General features: G+C 45.0%; 1 protein-coding gene across 1 annotated transcript in view; it reads right to left on the bottom strand.

Annotated features, from left to right (window-relative positions):
- Positions 1-11375: 11375 nt before the first annotated feature.
- The window catches only part of LOC311360121 (semaphorin-3G-like), a gene marked incomplete at its 5' end in the record, with an annotated part of 55400 nt that continues 46775 nt past the window's right edge, over positions 11376-20000 (bottom strand). Inside the window, 6 exon segments of the mRNA XM_084480221.1 lie at positions 11376-11941; positions 14411-14544; positions 16543-16768; positions 17001-17042; positions 17344-17435; positions 17842-18073. Of these exon segments, the coding sequence (XP_084336347.1) occupies positions 11378-11941; positions 14411-14544; positions 16543-16768; positions 17001-17042; positions 17344-17435; positions 17842-18073 (1290 nt within the window). The 3' untranslated portion in view covers positions 11376-11377.

The raw sequence follows: 20000 nt of genomic DNA, 5'->3' as shown, positions 1-20000 counted from the left end.
CTCTTTAAGCAAAACACATGTTTAGTTCTGTGCTGACCCCCACATCTGCTGTGGGCGGGGCCTAATGTTCTCCTGTACAGTGGTGAGAGCTGGGGGGATCCCAGTGCATTACAGACACCTCACCACAGTCCCATCTGAAGTACCTGAGGACAGCTCACAGACATCTGCAGTTATTACAACGCAGCGGAGACCATCATTGGGTGGATGTCTGTGTGTCATCATCATTTTATCAATGAGGATGTATAGCCACTGATGTTAGTTGTAATGAATAGGTGTGAGGATGGACATATGGCCTGAATTTAGACTTTTTATTTACATATATATACAGTATATATATATATATATAATATATTCAATTGTTGTTTTCAGATCAATTGTAATTCTGTTTTTACCACATCTCTGGTCTCTCATATATACATTTGGAAAGTTCCAAATAACATTTCCAAGTTCAAAATAACAAATGTCAACCAAAAAAACATATGATTATAATAAAGAAAACAAATGTTTGTCGAATTAGCAGAAAGAACATTTTCATACACTGTTGAACTGTTTGTAATACTGCACAATTTCCGTGGTTAGGGTGCGTGACTCCCAGCTAAAAAGTCCTGGGTTCGATCCCCCAACCCTGCCTGCACACTATGACATGTGTCTGAAAACACATTTTGAAGTAGTTTTTTGGATTTGCAATAACCCAATAAAAACTGTATGGGAAACTTTGGCAGAACCATACTGTTTAGTATTTCGTACAAAAGGCGGTTTGCATATGTGAGTGACAGGATTCAATGTCCTTAGTGTAGTTAAACATTTTTAAACGTTCTTATGGAGGTATTGACAGTGCGGTCGTGTATGGCAGGGGTCTAGGTCCTCTAGGGGGTCTGCTAATAAGCAGAAGTGAACAGGATACCTTGGATACCTCTCCGAGATTCAATATCCATATCCTAATTGGTCTAAAATCTTAACAAAGGAGTTTGGTAACAGTAAATCTCAGCCCGAAAAGCCCTTCCAGCGAATGGACTTTGTCAGCCACATAGCAGTAGTTCCTAACGCTGTACCCCGTCCAAGCGTTAGCCAAGAAATACTAACAGATGAAATGTTAGTAGGCGCCCCTTTCCTCTCTGAGCATCTAAAGAAAACAGGAGTCAAAGGAAAGCATGGAGGTAGAAGTCATGCTTCTGTTCAATGTTGGCCCAGTTTTTGCTCTTGTCTTGCTGTGAATATTGAATATCAGAATCAAGGAGAAAAAATAACAGTTGAGATCCATGTGCCTTTTATAGAGTTTAATACAAACCTATATTTCAAGTTATGGTTGAGCTGGACATTCCCATGGTTTTGCAATTCCATTCAATGACAATGTCAATGAAATGTTAGTAATGTTAATATCAAAAACATGGAAGATCAGATAAGAAATGTACAATGTCCCAATTGGTCATGTAGGCCTATTATAAATATATACTAAAGGCATATATACCGGTAGATATATGTGTGTGTGTGTGTGTGTGTGTGTGTGTGTGTGTGTGTGTGTGTGTGTGTGTGTGTGTGTGTGTGTGTGTGTGCATGTGTGTATGTGTGTGTGTCTGTGTGTGTGTGTGTGTGTGTATGTATACAATAAGCCTACTTCTCCCTCCCTCTCATTCCCTCTATCCGCTGCTAGCGCTCCCCTTCAAACCACCCTTTCTCCAACACCCCATCCATGTCCTGTTACCTCTGGAGATTAACATGTCGTCCGTCATTGTGAAATATTTACCATCATGTCCAAATAAAAGTACTAAGTAAAGGCTTTTCCTGTCGAAGAAACCTTCTGAGAAATGTGCCAACACTAGGAACTCATATTTATCATGTGGGCGATTTTTCATTAATCAATTTTGCACTTTTATCAGAAACACCTTCCAAAATGTTCAATAACAAGTCAACCCCCAAAATATAGCTGTTATTTTGAGGAACCAACTGTCGACTTTTCAAATGCCTGACATATGACCTGTGGCTAGGACAAACCATATCCTGTGTATATTTTTCACAATTATTGTTAGATTTGTGATGAGGCCTGTACTTCAAAAGCACAGCCGTCCTCAGGTGTCCTGCGGGGACAAATTCTGGAACCTTTAAAAATTTCTTTTGGAGGAGGCCGTTGAGAAATGGAGATGTTTTAGCATGAGTGAAATAGACCAGACTTAGCCAATCCTCTCTCGTGAAATAATGTTCACCAGCCATACACGCCTGCTCCCTTGGGTCATATCTGGTACTTTATTTTACTAAACGTACAAATATAAATGCACATAGAAACGCACCTACACACTTGGGTTATTGAGCTTTCGTCTCCAAACATATTAGATCAGGATTGATAGAAAAAAATAAAACAACATTATCCAGTTAAGGGTATTTTGGGTGTGTGTGACCCAAATCTTTGTACACTTATTTTGAGAGTATAAACAGAGAAAAACTACCAACAGAATGAGGCCACTGGATAAAAAAGACAATGGAAGATGTAATACAACTGCATAACTGCATTTACAAAAGACCAACGTGACTGTTGAAAACTGTCATATTTCCTTCTGATATATTTGTCTCTGAAAACAATGCACAAAAGACTGCATTAAAGTTTGCAATGGAACATTTATATATGTAAACTCATATTTGAGTGTACACCTCATTTACATGAGGATGTACTTGATTGTATTTAGAAGTTTATCTATTTCAAAAAATATTTTCTTTGTTTTTAGCAGCATTGCTACCGGCCATTCACGGCTGTTTCCTTTGAGGCTAAGCAGGGGTGGTCTGGTCTATCCTTGGATGGGAGACCAGTTGGGGCTGGTAGAGGTGTTGCTAGAGGTGTTGGAGGCCGAGTAGGGGGTACTCATCCCTCTGGCCCATGTAATATCCCCAATGCCCCAGGACGGAGACAGACACTCTGTCCTGCAAGAAAACACCGTCCTTCGGATGAGACGTTAAACCAAGGTCCTGACTCCCTGTGGTCACTTAAGATCCCATGACACTCATCGCAAGGGTAGGGGTGATGACTCCGGTGTCCTGGCCAGATTCCCGCCCTTGTCCCCACCCTGACCCTACAAACATGACCCAGTCTCTAATGAGTCTGTATCCTTCCTCACCTCTCCGCTGTGATAGCCAATGGGTGGTGAGTAGTCCGGTGTATACTGGCTGCTGTGCTTAACCCAGGTGGGGGCTACACCCTGGTAGTGGCTACGCTATCACCAGACACACATACACACTCACTATGTTATGTGCTTTGGGTGTCTTGAAAGGCATTATTTTAACCCCAGATAAGGCCATTCCCAGCACTGTTCTGTTGCCATGTCGGAAAAGGAAAGGTACTGCAACAATGGGTCTGTTTTTTTGAAACAAGGCCTCTCAGAGGAAGATGCAGTCATATTTTAGGAAGAAATACCGTCACATTCATGACACATTAAACGAACTATACCCTTAATTTAAAGTCGATCTGGCTCAATAAACGACAGACACCCTTAAATGTCTACACAACTGACATAAACATCCCATTTTATCACCCTTCAACTCTTTTTCAAAAGGGCCTAACTGATCTTTTGCCAATTACCGTTGGGCTACAGATGTGGCGCGTCTAAGCAGACATAATACTAACAGGAAGACCAAGAGTGAAAAGGCAAAAAAAAAGACGAAGAAATTAGCTGGCAACGTCAGCAAGCCAACAACTTTTTCCTGTCTGGCATGGCCTCAGGTCGTTTGAACTGCCTCGTTGAATTCGAGCCAGATGCTGCTAAGGAGATTGATGCCGGATCACATGACGGCTACTCTGGCCTGCTAAACTCACACCACTTTTCATATAGGCGACGAGTCGTCGCGTGTTTGATGTGGAAAGAGTCCTACGTGAAGAAGACGAGATAACACAGATTCTCTGGTAATACGTATTGTTTAATGCAGAAGTTGCAGACAGGACTCTTTTCATTTTTTTCTGTGATTTACAGATTCCCCCCAAAGCTTTAAAACTCTGAGATTAAGCGGTGTGGTCCGTCAGAACAAGAGGGATTAATACTGTAACATACATTTATACTGCAAACAATGGAAGCAAGATAAGTGAAAAATAATTTAATTAAACAATAAATTCTAAAGCATAAATTCTGATATTAGCATGGGGGAAATCTATCATTTCCAAAACTAAGAGTAAAACTAACAATATGTCACTCACAACCAAGCCAATGCTGAACCAACATGGCATGCGATACATTATTTTAAAGAAAACCATTTTAAATGTACGATATACAAAATAGAATGAGAACAGGGTGGGTCTACATAGTCCAGAGGTCTGTCATTGTGAGGTTGACATTATCCAGATATCAGACTTAAAACACATTTCGGTGAACCTAGCTTCAGTCAAGATCAATGTGTTTCACAGGTTTAGGTCCTCCATGCTGCGATCACACACTGAACAAAGGGTTAACCCTGAATCCCGAACCTTAATTTGCGCCCACTGGTAAAAGAGTTAGATAAAGGCAGTGGGCATATAAAGGAGCAGTGCCTGGAAGGCCTTTTACTAGCTACAGATCGCTCAGAGAACCTCCATTTGTAGGTTGGCAGTTTATATAGCAAGATAGCATGTGTTTGAAAGGACAAGGCCGTGTGATGCTGAATCGCTTCCTTGGCTTTGTTCAAAGGGAAATGAAAACAAGTCACACAGCCATCCTGTCGCTTTGGTCCACAGTGACAGGACTTCTTCCTAATAATTTCAGATTTGGCATGAAAACATGGGAACAGATGTGTAAGTAAAGTAGCTTATGTGCTTCTGGGTCAAAAGTAACTCATCCACTATCTTCCACAAGTCTTCCACAAGACCACGACTGGTCTATTTATCAGCACGCTAAATACAAAATCGACTTTGAATGACTTTGGAAAAAATAAGGGCATTCAGTAAATAAACAAGTAGGCAACATATGGCAGTGTCTTGTTCTAAAAATGCATAAAAGTAATTACATGATGTCGTACAAGCAAACCTTTTGAGAAACTGCATGAGAACTGTACGAAAAAAGATATACAAGACAATTTCACAAATCCAATTATATATCACTTGATTTTCCTGCGGACATGCAATTAATCATCCATCTAAAACTCTAGAGCCCAAACCAGGGGCTATTTTCTATTATGATTATCTTGAGTTAAGCTGCTCCAAAGTGGGGTTTTCTGGGAGGTAATGATGCGTGTAAATACCCATTCACACTGACTCATGGCGGCGATGCTAAGTCAATGTGTATGAATCCAATCTCTTTATTTCTTACCCTCCATACATCCAAAAGGGAATTCTTTCCAGCCTAGCCCAGTCCCAACGCAAACATAAAGCAGGCGTTTATTTACTGCTATCGTTAAAAAGTTAAAATATCGTGTGTCACATTAGGTATATGTTGAAGTAAGGACAGAAACATAGCAGCTATTGTTGTTGTTTGAGCTAACTGGGAGAGGCCTTCAGCACGGCCTTGACTGTCACACTTACAGTACAGGCAGCCTGGGCTGGATATATTGGCTTGTATTTCTTAAATTGAGCTCGAAAAGCTATATTGTGTTCAGGCATCGCTCCACTTAAACCAATTTAGATTTCAGTCATTATTTTTTATTAGCTCTAAGGCATCATGGTTCAAATTGATATAGAAAAATGGGGGCGGGATGTAAGTAGAATCAAATGTGGAAGGGTAAAATATTTTTCAAGGTTTTGTTCCGTTTGACCAGTTTAATAAGTCTGGTTATTAAATGTAATAAATGGCATGAATATCCCTTTCATGCCAGAGAGAGAGAGAGAGAGAGAGAGAGAGAGAGAGAGAAGGAGAGAGAGAGAGTGTGACCCCAGCCACCTGTAAAGTTGAGGTCTGTTACGGCTCAATGAGGTGTGACTTTAACTCCCCACACCACACCCTACAGTGGGGGCCCTACACACCTCTGTGTGTGCGTGTAGGGCCTACACACACACCTACACACACACAGACACACTCACACACGCTGACACATAATTGGCCTGAAAGTGGATAGCAATAACCTCTTGTCCTTCGGAGTGTGTGTGTTTGTTTTAGTATGTGTGTGAGGCTGTGTGTGAGTGTGTGCGTGTGTATGTATCTGTGTGAGAGAGAGGCCGCCACAACGCATGCACAACGGCTCCAGCAGGTAAGTGTGTTTTAAAGTGCGAAGCCAAATCAGCTTCTGGCTCTACTTACAAGCCGCTGTGTTTGTTGCCGTGACAACGAGCCATTGTTCCCCCTACTTTTCCACGGACGTCGGAGCCCAATTAACCCCCAATCACACGCCTGGGTAGTCGTATATAGAGAGACCAGAGTTCAGAACAGGACTAGTAAAGACTGAACCTAGAGTACATTAACACATGTGATGGCACACATAAATGGAGGTGGAACATTTTACAAAGTACACACAGACACACACAGACACACACATATACATGCATACAGTATATTCATACACACGCACAACACATGGATGCTTGCTAGATGCGTTGGGAAATGTGTTTCTGTTTCAACGTCCTCCCAGGTCTGGTCGCAGGTTTCCTGATTGCATGCAGTTGATGTAATAATAAACAGAGCAGCTATTGGTCAGAGACTAGTACGGTATACATTTGATCCAGCTGGACTTTGTCTCACAAACCCCATACCCCCAGTGCCGTCAACAGTATGAGCAGTGAGAATAGGTTGGAGAATATCACTATATTACATAAAGGAGTGTCATTGTTCTGATTTTATTTAGGAGTCATAGTGAAAGAGATTGTAGTCATGCCCTACACACGCAAACACACACACCTGAACACAAATGTTGCATGTGTGTGTGTTCGCGTTTGTATGCTTAAATATATACATGGATATAAAGATAAGAAAACAATAACTGATAACACCGAGAGTGACAATATGTTAAATATGAATCATAAAAGAGATGCCAGAACTCAGTTTGAAAAGAACACATTTTAATCTTGTTAAATAACATGTACACAGCATGCATGGATGGCAAGAGATAGTTAAATAAAACATAAATACATGTGATCACATTTTAACTATCCACTCCCCGGCATGAAGATCCACAGCCGGTTAACATTACAGCACAACCACAGTTCACCCATGTGAGTGGTAGTGTTTAGATCCTATTCACCAAAACACCCGCAATCATTTCTAATACCTTGTTGCGATACATAGATTGAATACATTTATTGCTTCCCCCCTGCGATATACACAATGGTACTATGCCCATATTGATAAGGGTTCCCCGATTTGCATCCATAGATCAGCTCTCGACACTATGAAATTATTATTTCTGGAATTTACACTTTTTTCTAAATTGTATTTATTCACTGTAATGTTGTTTCTAAGTAATTAAAATCTCAAAGGAACAAGTCTTGTACAAGTTTAATGTGCCCACACAACCCAACCCAACACTTTTCTCATCAGACAGTATAAAATAATACATTTTTAGAATTGCTTTACAAACCATGTTGATTATCTTAACGTTTGATTTTAATTGTTTTCCTTAAATGACTTGACCTGATACACACTTTATTGAACCGTCTAAAGCAATATCAGTGCATGTCCATCCAGATGCTTTAGAGACAGGTGTTTATCCAAGTACAATACATTTTGGCAGAGCCATGTTAATAAAAAATTATGTTTATTTAACAAATGTGCATAACAGGGATAACAAGACAGAGTGACCAAATGCCACCCAGTATTATGGAGTCGATTCCCCGCTATTAAACACTGTCCAAATCCAGACTGTATTCCCCATTGTTTCACACGTCCAAACCCACCCTCCTACACACTGAGGTGGGGATCCACGGCAGGCCTCAGGCCGTGTTGTTCTGCAAACAGCTCACCAAACAACAAGACTCAAGTACGAAACCCAGGTTTCGCATTGAAATGTTTTCTTTTATATAATAGAGTAATGTTAAATGTGACATGTGGTTACAATCATACAACAAATCAACAAACAATCTTGGACACGCGTCAGGATTGCGCGTGATTCAAGAGGACGTGGCTGACATTGAAGAGTTGACAAGCCTCACAACCACATTCACCTTCTTTACACTGTGTGGCTTTTCTCTGAACTACGTGTGTGACATGTTTTCTTTACCTTTGTCAGGACGCCAGGGGTGATCACACGGTGATAGTCAGTTCATCTCATTATCGTGTTGTTAAATATACCATCATTTCAGCATGTGATCTCTGTTATCCTTGCCTAACACCCAAAACGTGTTTGATACGTCTACCCCATGTCTGTGGTGATTAGGGAAAACTATTTTGCCGTTAGGTCATCTGGAGATGAGGTAAGCACAACTTTGCTTCCTTCTCTCTCTCTCTAAGTCTTTGCTTTTTTCCTTTCTCACAACTGTCCCGAGCACTTTCTCAGTCCTTCTGAACGGACCAAAGCAAAATATTTTCGGAGATAACGATTAAGGTTGGACTCCAACAATAACGTTCTCTATCAGTGTGGTTTGAAAATAAACGGACATCGACTGAACTATGCAATTACATAGGCTGTCATTGTAATAAGATTGAAAAAAAGGCACATTTCAAAGTAATTACTTCATCCTATTAGATCCATGGAGTGTGTGTTTTGACTCAGTTTGGGCCGTGCTCGGGTCATACGGTTCTTCGTAAAAATCTACAAAGATCGGATTTTGTTTTCATACTATTTTTGGATGTTCTCATATCCTCCTCTTCCCATATTCTCCCATCCTCCTCCTCTTTCTTCCCTCAGACTCCCCTTCTAGGAAAAGATTCACATGCCACCATGGCTGCAGAGAGGTGAATGAGGGGTCACCATGGTAACCTCTGCTTCCTGGCTGGCGTTAAACAAAGGGTATCCAAAAATAGGCATTGCCTCATCCATTTAAAGACATGATTGTTTTTGTGGAACAAAGAGACTGAGAGAGAATGAAATTAAATAAACACTCAGATCTCATGATCATTTGATCTAAATGGACGATTGATTGACAGTGTGTCAGAAAGTGTCAGTCCACGTTTGCTAATGCAGATTTCTCTTTAACTTTTCACCTCACAGGTTTCTATGAGATCCACCCTGATCCCTTTCCTTTCTGGTGAATCCAATCCAAGTTGCTACTCCATCGCTGGTCTTTCCTGAACATCCATCCCTGTGGCTCCCTTCACTGTTTCTCTATTGTTCTATCAACTCATGTTTGACCTTGCATAACAATGTTTATATCTTTTCCCAATTGTAGGTTGATAGTTCAACAGCTTCTCCTCTAATTACTTTCTCCCATACTTGCCAAGACACTCCCTGGCTCCTTGTTGATACCAAACAAGGAAAATAAAACTGCAGGGAAAGCCCCACCCTGGTGAATGGCAGACTATTGCAAGTTCTGTTAGTGATTGAGTCTAGCCAATCGAAAAAAACAAAGACAGACATCACCTGGCCCTAATCTGAGCCCATTATATGCTACAATTACATTTGCATGGTCCTTGTGGTTTCCTTGGTGATGTTTGGTCAGTCTCTCTATTTCAGTGTAATGGTAAACCACGCTCAATTCTCTCCCACATTTCTTAACTCCCTGTGAGGCTAAGAAAAGCATTTCCTTCTCAGTGCCAGGGTGACATAGGAGTTCAAGACACAGAGGATGTAAAAGCTGATCCTGTATATGAACTATGAACCCTTTAAAATGAGGCAGTTTTAACAGTACTCAGAACAAGTGGGGCATGACAGTTGACCTCCTCCATTGTTTCGTCTGATGCCAGTGGAAAAGTACAATACACAGAAGGATTGTGGGAAATGTTGTACAGTAGATGATAATGAAAAGCAGTGTGAGGTAAGGTTGCCGTGAACATTGACCCTAGGTCAATGTATGTCATTTTGCGATTGGTTAAATGGATTTTTCATCATAGCAAATACAGACTCATAAGAAATGCACAAGCAAAACACAAGCAAAAGCCGTTTAGGATCAGTCATGCAAAATCCATGTTTCTTTGATTGCTGCTATTAAGTGTTTATAACCTTAAAAATGGACAGCTTATCATGTTTCCCATTTCACTTTACCAAATAAGAATAGGGGGTTTGAAAGTATTTCTTGCCTTTCTGTTAAATATAATACATGTTAAAATGTATTAAAAGGGACTGCTTCCCTCAGTGAAACTGCAGTACAAGGAGAATCAGGGTAAAGGTAATCCCCTGGTCAGTGTTTTAAGTCCAAACCCGGAGCAACGGACAAACGGAACGCTTCTAATCTGTTGAACCATCAACAGTGGTCTCAGTGCAAGCGGCGCTCTAAGTCAAGCGTGCCGGCGGATTATGGAGGCTTATGTTATGGCGCTTGGCGTTAGTTATGTTATACTAAATGTCTTGCTGGGAAAAACGCCTTCTCCACCACTGTGCCTTTAAAGGGTGCATGGGAAGATATTATTGTATATATATACAGAGGTGATAGGGATCGCGAAGGTTGGAAAATCTGTTTAAAAAACGGTAATTCCATTGTCAGAAATGCGGTAGTAGAAAATGTGCCATGCGGAGAAAGCATGTTCAATGTAAATATGTCAAAAGTTATAGTCTATAGCCACACAATATTATTATTAAAACAACACAATGATCATCAATCAAAAGTTCATCCGGTTTTAAACAATTACGTGTACAATATGAAGAGCCGTAGTTCTCAAGCATGCACAGTGTTTTCTTATTCCTCTTTTTCAGTGGATGAAACGGAAAACGTTGTCCTCTTGGCTGACAGTGGTATTGGTAATTGCAGTGGAAAAATGAAAAGGCTGGTCCTTTTTCATTTCCATTTCCATCCTCTCCTGTGTGTGGAAACATCATTGGAGCGGGGGGGAGCGGAGCAGAACTTAATTACCAATCGTTGCAGTGGTTATCCTTGTAAGGTAAAGAGGAAGGTGCAAGATGGAAGGCTAAGAGTCCATTATCATCATCATCATCATCTCCATCAACTACAAGACTAGACTATCAACAACAATATCTAACAGTACAGTTTTTGAAAAAAAAAAAAACAGCAGCTTCTCTTTCTGCTGTCCTTGCATGTAGATCCAGAAAAGCAGAAAACCCCAAATGAACGATAACAATAAAACCAAGCTATGTGTACACATGCTATTTTCTATGCACGAGAGCCTGTTCCAGAGGGAGCCGTGTTTGGTGGACATCCTCCAGCCCACAGACAGGCCCAGTGGTCAGTCTTCAACGATTACATGTCACATTCCTGTCCCACCCCTCTCTTCCAATATCCAAGTGCTCAACGTTTCAAAGGATGAGGGAGCCAACAAATCCTCCTTATCCCATCCATCCTCCTCGATCCTAACCACCCTCCCCCTTCAGTCGTTCATCCCCCTCCCACTTTGCTCTGTCTCCCCCCCCCCCCCACTCCCACCCTTTCCGGGGTGCGGACCGTCCCGCCCGCTCACTCGTCCCGTGCGTGTCGCCTCAGGTCCCGCGGCGTGCGGTTGCGCTCGCCGGAGCTCTTGCTGCGGGCCTTGCGGGCGCTGTCCTGCGCCTGCCGGTACTTCTCCACCATGTTCTTGTGCTTCCTGCGCAGCTTGTCGTGGCACCACATCCTCTCGCAGTACTCCTCCACGTGGGGCAGGTTGCTGGGACCGATCAGCTGCATGATGTCCTTGAACCAGGAGCGCGATTGGCCCATGGTCAGGCTCGGCGTGCCTCCTCCTCCTCCTCCTCTGTTGCCGTAGGAACCGCCGCCGCCGGAGACGCAGGGCGGCCAGCCTCTGTATCCCCCGCCGCCGCCGGACCGGTCCTTGTTGGACTCCAGAGTGTGGGTGGAGGGGTCCTCCCGGGCCAGCAGTTCGCCCACCGCCTCCCCCTGCAGGACCTGCAGGGTGAGGCGAGCCAGGGTCTGCGTGAAGCCGTGCTCCCGGGAGCGGCACACGTACACGCCCTGGTCCTGCCGGAAGACGCGGCGGAACAGCAGGCCCTGCTCGGTGGCCAGGACCCGGTCGTCCAGCTTCACCTGGGGGGACGAGGGGACGGGGGGACGGGGGGGAATGGTGGGGGACAGGGGGGGGATTGGTGGGTGAGGGGGTGAGTGGTAGGGGGGGATGAGGAGGGAAGGAGTGGTCAATGGTGAATAGTCAGTGGAGATTGGCGATTGTCTTGTCGCCATGGCAATGCAGAAACTGTAAACCAGCGAGGCTTTCTAGTCACCCATTCATAGACATGCACGCACACAAACACACACACGCACACACACACACTTAAGGGCTGATTATGGTTCCACGTTCACACAACGCAATGACCACCTAGACGCTTCGAAGCAGTCGTGAACATTTTTGGTGCTGCGTCGGGTTTTCGTGAGCGGACCAATCACAGCCCTTGCGGCTGCGTCGCCTCAACGGAAGGATGGCAAGGACGTAAGGGGTCTGTAACCCCCTCGTGTTGCGTGAACGTGGGACCATAATCAGCCCTTTAGATGCGAAAGGTGACCTAAGGCATTTGTGGGTGAACTCTGTGAGTATTTATTATAAATGTAGGAGACACTTCAGGTAATTTCAATTGCAGGTTGGCTGAGAACAAACTTGAACATTTCCAGGTTTAAAGCAATCCTAGAAACTTTCCTCAGGGATTGCACTCCCATGCCCCATTCAATTTCCGGTAGCTCACATGGCTTTTATTTGCGTTATACCGCTCCCAGCATTTTACTACCTTATCGACACACCAAAGCCTTCAAGATTGGGGAAAAAAACTAATGAAAAGGAGGCTGGCTGAACCTGGCCAGATGAGGGTGATTTGTATGAGAGCCTGTGGTTCTCTGACTGCTGAAGGAACTGGCATGAGAGCAGAGGGATGCAGAGAGGGAAGACCGGGCCAAGGTTCACTATTTTCACTTTAATCAGCTTGGCTAATGGCTGTATTTAACCACGCATTTTTGTCTCTCTCTTTTTGTCTCTCTCGCTTTTTGACTCTCTGACTTTTTGACTCTCCTGCTTTTGGCTTTTATTTCTTATTCCTTAGCTCTTCCTTGCAAACCTTAATATTCTTATTGAGTATTTACCGGTTTTACTGAGATTACTATCTCTCTATCTCTCTCTAAAGCCACAACTGTGCCCCCCCCCCCTCTCTCTCTCTCTCTCTTTCTCTCTCTCTCTCTGAGATGCTGCGGGGCTACTTCAGCGGGGCGGATGTACTGGATGAAGGGGATCCGTTTCCAAAGCTCGGTCTGTCGGTGGACCAGACCGGACTGGTGAAACCCATGACCCTTTCCAAGTCCACGAGGGATCTACAGTTACTTTCTGGGAAAAGAATATATAAATACTGTGTGGTGGCTACGCACAAACACAAACTGAGCAATAGGAGGGACACGAAGAACCAGGTAGAGGGGGAGGCAGGCCTTGGTCTGGCAGAGATGTTTGGGGTCCTGGTGAAGGCCAGAGTCAGGGTGGTCTTCAGGTACCACTCACTAATGGGCACAATGGAGGAGTTCAGGGACTTATGGTGCTTCACCTCAGCAGTGTGCTCTGTGTAGGGGGGAAGCTCTTTTTTAACTCTGTGTTTTAATGAGTGTGTTTATTTATAAATGTATGTCATATTGCTGTCTCATTTAAAGATAGTGTAAAATGGTAAATTATTGTAGAAGATTTTTTTTCAAAAATCTCTCTCTCTCTCTCTCTCTCTCTCTCTCTCTCTCTCTCTCTCTCTCTCTCTCTCTCTCTCTCTCTTTAAATTCAGTCCCTCCCTCCCTCGCCCCTCTCACGCACTCCAACCCTGTGCCAATCCAAACAGGGCCGCCTCTGACAGTTGGACTGGCAGTTGAGTGTTTATCTGGGAGAGAACCGGAGAAGGGTGGTAATGCCTTAATACTTACATGGCTCAACAGGAGGCTGGGGGGGGCACTTTGGTTGGCTTAAAGCAACAGCCCCGGCGCATTGAAAATGACAGAGGGAGACACGATAACTAAGGGTGGAATGTTTAAGTAGTTCTTTGAAATGTCAAAAATGGCCGTGCCGCCATACTTCAATAAAATGTAATGAGTGTGCAGAAATGGTCCGCGTGTGTGCCATCAGTGGAGTGTGTGTGTGTGTGTGTGTGTGTGTGTGTGTGTGTGTGTGTGTTTCAAGGCCTGGCTGGGATGTTTAGCCTTGTGGTCAGAAGACAAGGGAAGACTTAATTTGAAGGGAAACCTGCTTTCCATTTGGAGATATAGCGGCCTATAGTAGTTACTGTGTATGTTAACCCTTGGCGTGTTTGAAAAGCCCCTTCATTACTATAGGGGCTTTCATTGAAGTGTCCTTCAACAGCTAACTCTAGACGCACACACACACACACACACACACACACACACACACACACACACACACACACACACATATGATGCACACAAGTACACACACACACACACACACACACACACACACAAATACAGATGTACACACACACACACACACACACACACACACACACACACACACACACACACACATACCTCTTCCTGCCGGTCGTCCTTCTCGGTGAGCCAGGTGACGCTGGCCTGGGGAGAGCGAGGCATACACTCCAGGAAGGTGCTGTTGTTCTCCGTCCCGTAGACCACCCTCTGCTCCATCCCGTTCAGTTCCTCTCCTGGGAGGGGAGACACACACACACGAACACACACACACACACACACACACACACACACACACACACGCACGTACGCACACACAAACGATGATCACAACACGAACAAGCACGGGATATATCCTGTGTTATATATTATATATAATGGGTGGATTCGACACATCCAGAGAAACACCTTCCTTAAGGACTTAGGGCGGTGTCAAAGGTCACACGAGGGCCTTCCGTGACCCCTCCGTGCCGAGCACCTGTTTACTCTGTCCGTCTGTCTTTCTCCATCTGCTTTTTGGGTCTGGGTTTTATCAGTTTTTTCTTGCCTCTGCTCCCAGATTCTTTCGTCCTTCTTTCCCCTTCTCTCAGGTCATTTCCCATGACATACCCATCCCTGTATTGCGATCTCTCTGCTTGTTTTCCCCTTCCCTATTTATTTTCTTACTGCTTCTTTTAACCTGTTCATTACCCTCTCCTTCTCCCCTCTGCTTTCTGCTCTGCTCATTATGGAAGTAATAAATATCTGAGTCTATCGAGCAATGTATTGTTTTAGCCGTTCTAGTGATCCCTCTGTGTGTGTGTGCGTGTGTGTGTGTGTGTGTGTGTGTGTCTCTCTCTCTCTCTCTCTCCCTCTCTCTCTCTCTCTGTCTGTCTGTCTGTCTGTCTCTCTCTCTCTCTCTCTCTCTCTCACCCCATCACTAGGTCACTCTCCCTCCAAGCCCCTATTCTCCACCCTCACCTGCCATCTATCACCAACATGTCTCCTTGTCTTGGTTGTTAGGGTTCAGTGAAAACCCTCCATAAATACAAGCCAAATTCCACCGCTTTACCGCTTTGACAGGATGAAATATATCTCTAGGGTGGGAGGTTGATTGTGTTTGTGACTGTGTGTGTGTGTTTGTGTGCGTGTGTGTGTGTATCTTTGTGTGTGTCTGTGTAGAGCTGTCACTTTGTGTGTTGTGTGTGAAGGAATGTCAGCTCTTATTGTTATCTGTGTAGCATGATTGTGTATCCGGGAATGAATTGGTAAATAATAGGTGCGCTGTTTGTGTGTGTGTGTGTGTGTGTGTGTGTGTGTGTGTGCATGGCGTGTGTGTCGTGCATGTGTGTTTGTGAAACAGAGGGGGGGTGAGTGAATATGCTTGCAAGAGAGAGAGAGAGAGAGAGAGAGGGAGTGATTTACCCTCTGGCCAAGTTCATCTTGTGTTTTTGTTCAGTTATTCAGTGATTCTGTGGTTTGTGTATAAAACTTACATAGCGGGATCAAAGACAATCCTACAGCCCTCCTAAACGGTGACTGGGTAGCTCAGATTGATGCAAGTTTCCCCAGTGACGCAGACAAACTGATACACAAACAAGCATGAACATATACAACCCATGATATATCATCACACACACATGCATGCACCTGGAGCTCTTCAGCATCTAACACCATCCAAACACACATACACACACACACTCAAACACACACATACTGTATATTAAATGCCTCATCCAAACACAGTGTGGCTTTGGAGTGAGGAGAATGTACACAGTTTTGTGATAGAGGACTGGGCCTGGATGGCCTCCATTATCTCTAAATAGTTGTTTACAAACAGCACCGTCCTTATGCTGGTCACCGTTTACCCAACACACTGAATATCATCCCGCTTTAGAGACGGGTAGGGCTTATCTTCTCTACGCACCAACATAATATACACACAGATATAAACGCACCCTCACACACATACACACACACACAGACGCACGCACGCAGACGTGTGCACACATACACACACACACACACACACACACACACACACACACACATAGGACTGTGTGCACACACACAAACACACACACCCCTGAAACACACTTGTGCACACACACAACCACGCACACACACACACACACACACACACACACACACACACACACACTGACCCACACACCCACACAACCCAACTGGAGAATGCATACAAACACACACACACACACACACACACGCTCACACACACACACACACACACTCACCACTGAGGTTCTGGTCCACACACTGCAGCACGGGGTTGCCGTAGCGCACATCCTGCCGACGGAAGCGCCGCTTGCCGCTGGACAGGAAGCGCGTGCAGGAGACCCCGTCCCAGGCGCAGTAGGGGTCCCGGGCCAGGCAGCACTCGGCGCAGGCCTTCCCGTAGGTCTCACAGCGGTGCAGCTTCACCTGGGCCACGCCCAGCGGAGAGCCCACGTACAGCGCTTGCTGCGAGGGGGGGGGGGGCGGGGAGGAGAGACTGTTTACCACTGTTTACCAGGGTATAGCTCCGACCACAGCGGCCGATAGAAATGTCATGTTATGGTGTTTTTTTGTTGGGTGGGGTTTTGGTTGGGTGGGGTTTGGAGATAGTAGGGACAGGGATGAATGTTGTTTTCGGAGCAGGTAGGGGGATAGGATTCCTCAAGGAGGCCTACAGGTGGACTGTTGGACAACTCACCCTTTTGGCCGATATTTCCATGGAGGTGACCGGAGTTGGGACCTAAGATGATCAAGATGAGGATTCAAAATAAATGAGACTCTTCAAGACAAAACACTGATATCGATGAATTCAGAACACGTTTTGAAATCGTAAAAGAGGTATCAGGATTAAGATCCGCTTTTAAACACTGCTTTGTGGAACGTGATCATCAGTAGTAGAAGAACAGAATATGAGAACAACTAGGAAAAACATTTCACCTAACCGATCATGATCTACAACAAGATCGACTGAGGAGGACAGAGAAGTCGAAGGAGGAGGAGAGAAACAGAAGGGAGGGTTTCCAGGTGAGGACCCGGACTACCTTGAAGACCTGGAGCTCCTCCAGGGTGACCTCCTCGCTCTCCAGGCTGTTTCCGTTGCGCAGGGAGATGACCTTCAGCACCGTGCCGGTGTCTGGACCACACACACACACACACACACACAGGAAGACAACACACAATGAGGTCAGAGGTCAAGGGGAACTTTGAACTCACGCTGGAGTAACAGCTGTTTTACCCGATTGCTACACATTCAAATACACACACACACACACACACACACACACACACACACACACATAAACGCTATTGATATAGATGAAAGTCCAACTGGAAACAATCTCCATAAATGATCAAAGCACAATAACAAAATTGTCTGAGTCAAACATAAAAACATACACACACAATAAATCTGTAAAGAAATGAAAATTTTTTCCAATAACTTAGGAACCCACAGCGCCAAGAAAACAAATTACAACACAAATATGTGCACAAAACACACACGCACACACACACAGACACACACACACACACACACCGACCTGTGCCGATGAACATGACGTCGTACTGGCCGTCCTCGGCCTCCACGCGGTCCACTACGATCTGCGTCAGCTTGTAGGGCGTGTTGGCCCGGACCAGCGCGGGCCGGCGCTGGGCGGGGAACACGGGGCGCCACATCAGGGGGTGGCCCCGGGTGAACTGGAGCACGGCGTCCGGGAAGTCCTTGGTGCTGCTGAACTCCCTGCCCGGCTGGTTGGTGATCTTACTGGGACACTGAGGAGGGGGGAGGAGGAGGGAGGGTGGAGGAGGTTAGGGGACGGATGGAGGGGGAGGGGGGAGGAGGAGGAGGAGGTGGAGGAGGAGGAGGTGGAGGAGGAGAGGAGGAAGAGGTTGAGGAGACGATGGAGGTGGAGGAGGAGGAGAGGAGGTGATGGAGGGGGAGAGGAGGAGGAGGAGGAGGAGGAGGAGAGGAGGTGGAGGAGGAGAGGAGGAAGAGGTTAAGGAGACGGAGGGGGTGAGGGACGGATGGAGGTGGTGGAGGGGAGGGTGGTGGAGGAGGAGAGGAGGTGGAGGAAGAGAAGAGGAAGACGTGGAGGGAGGTGAAGCGATATTTGTGTTAACAAGAGAGGGAGAGAAAGAGAGTTGAAAAGGGAGGGGGAGATAATTATATTGTATGTATTTCTCATATTTTCCCTAATTATTGATTTGAGGTCATATATTATCCCATTCCTGGCATTCAAATGTTCCAAATCTATATATATTCATTAGAAGGTTTTTCCAGAGCTTTGGTTTGGGCATATTGTCCTCCATTTCCAGTACGCCGCTCTCTGTATTGTGCAGTCGCCAACTGAAACTGGTTCCAACCGTGCGTTTAATTACATTTTCCTTGCTGCTCTTTGAGCAGCAAAGTGGGAACCGGCTGAATCCAGACGATACTGCTGGTTAGAGTCACTTACTGGGAGCTACCTAGAGCCAAGCAATGACCGAGAGGGAGAGGAGGGACACCTGTCTGGCACGCACCCATCCACTCCCATTAAGGCACTGTGTGTGTGTGTGTGTGTGTGTGTGTGTGTGTGTGTGTGTGTGTGTGTGTGTGTGTGTGTGTGTGTGTGTGTGTGTGTGTGTGTGTGTGTGTGTGTGTGTGATTAGTATGTGTACACGATTAAGTGCAATGTGCTTAACCCCTATTGTATGCCGCAAAGGAAATAACAACAGTCACCAACAGCAGAGGAGGAAGTGTCTGAGTGTGTACGTGTGTGCGGGAGTACGTGTGTGTGCACTGCGTGCCTGTATTCTTGCAAGCGTGTCTGTGCGCGTGTGTGTGTGTGTGTGTGTGCGTGTGTGCTTGCATGCTTGCGTTTGTGTGTGCGCTGTGTGCCTGTATGTGCGTGTCTGTGCATGTGTGTGTTGGAGAGAGGATGACAGTTTGGGTCCGTCTAGAATCTCTCTCGCGCGCGCGCTTTAGTTCTGCTTTGACTCAGCTGGGCCCTTGAAGGGGAAATGGACTGAAGCAGCAAGCTGTGACCTCAAACAAAACGTTTTATAGTTGAACTATTACTATGTCTATTCCTGAATAGCAAACATGCTGTAGATCATACTCTCTGAGGATGAGAATGTCAAGTCGATGTTGAACACATTATTTCTCGGTTACGGTCCCCTTCATGTGTTAACACATAACACATACAAACACGTTGATTTATTGAACTATTTGGAAAGGTACTTATTTGCAATAAAAAACGTGTGTCAACCACCCTGTGAAAAAGACATGTTTTTGCACACACGTCGTCCCACTTTATCGTGAGACGAACATGTGAATACACAGTCTGAGGTGAAAAAGCGAAGCCAGGTTTAAATCTGAATTGATGTGAACAGAGTTCTGGGTCCACGGCACTTAGTTCTCAGTACATGATATTCACCATAACAAAGGAGGTCAGATAACAGCTAGCACCATCAGGCATCATCAAAGACGCTCTCTGACAGATTAAGCTGATCTCCAGATCAAGATACAACACTAAACCGTGATTAGACGCGGCACGATACAAAACACTGAAACAAGAGCAGATTTCTCATGTTTGTTTTATATATCGCCAAGAGAAATCAAGACAACATAACTTGGGTCTCCAAAGACACATATGTCATTCAATTCCAGTCTGCGACAGAAACCATGCACCAAAAACTTTAATGAAATGTCCCACTGGAA

Source organism: Micromesistius poutassou (assembly GCF_964030765.1).
Source record: "Micromesistius poutassou genome assembly, chromosome: 15".
Classification (NCBI taxonomy): Eukaryota; Metazoa; Chordata; class Actinopteri; order Gadiformes; family Gadidae; genus Micromesistius; species Micromesistius poutassou.
Note: the sequence above shows the minus strand (reverse complement) of the source record. Positions and strands in the feature narration are given on the sequence as shown.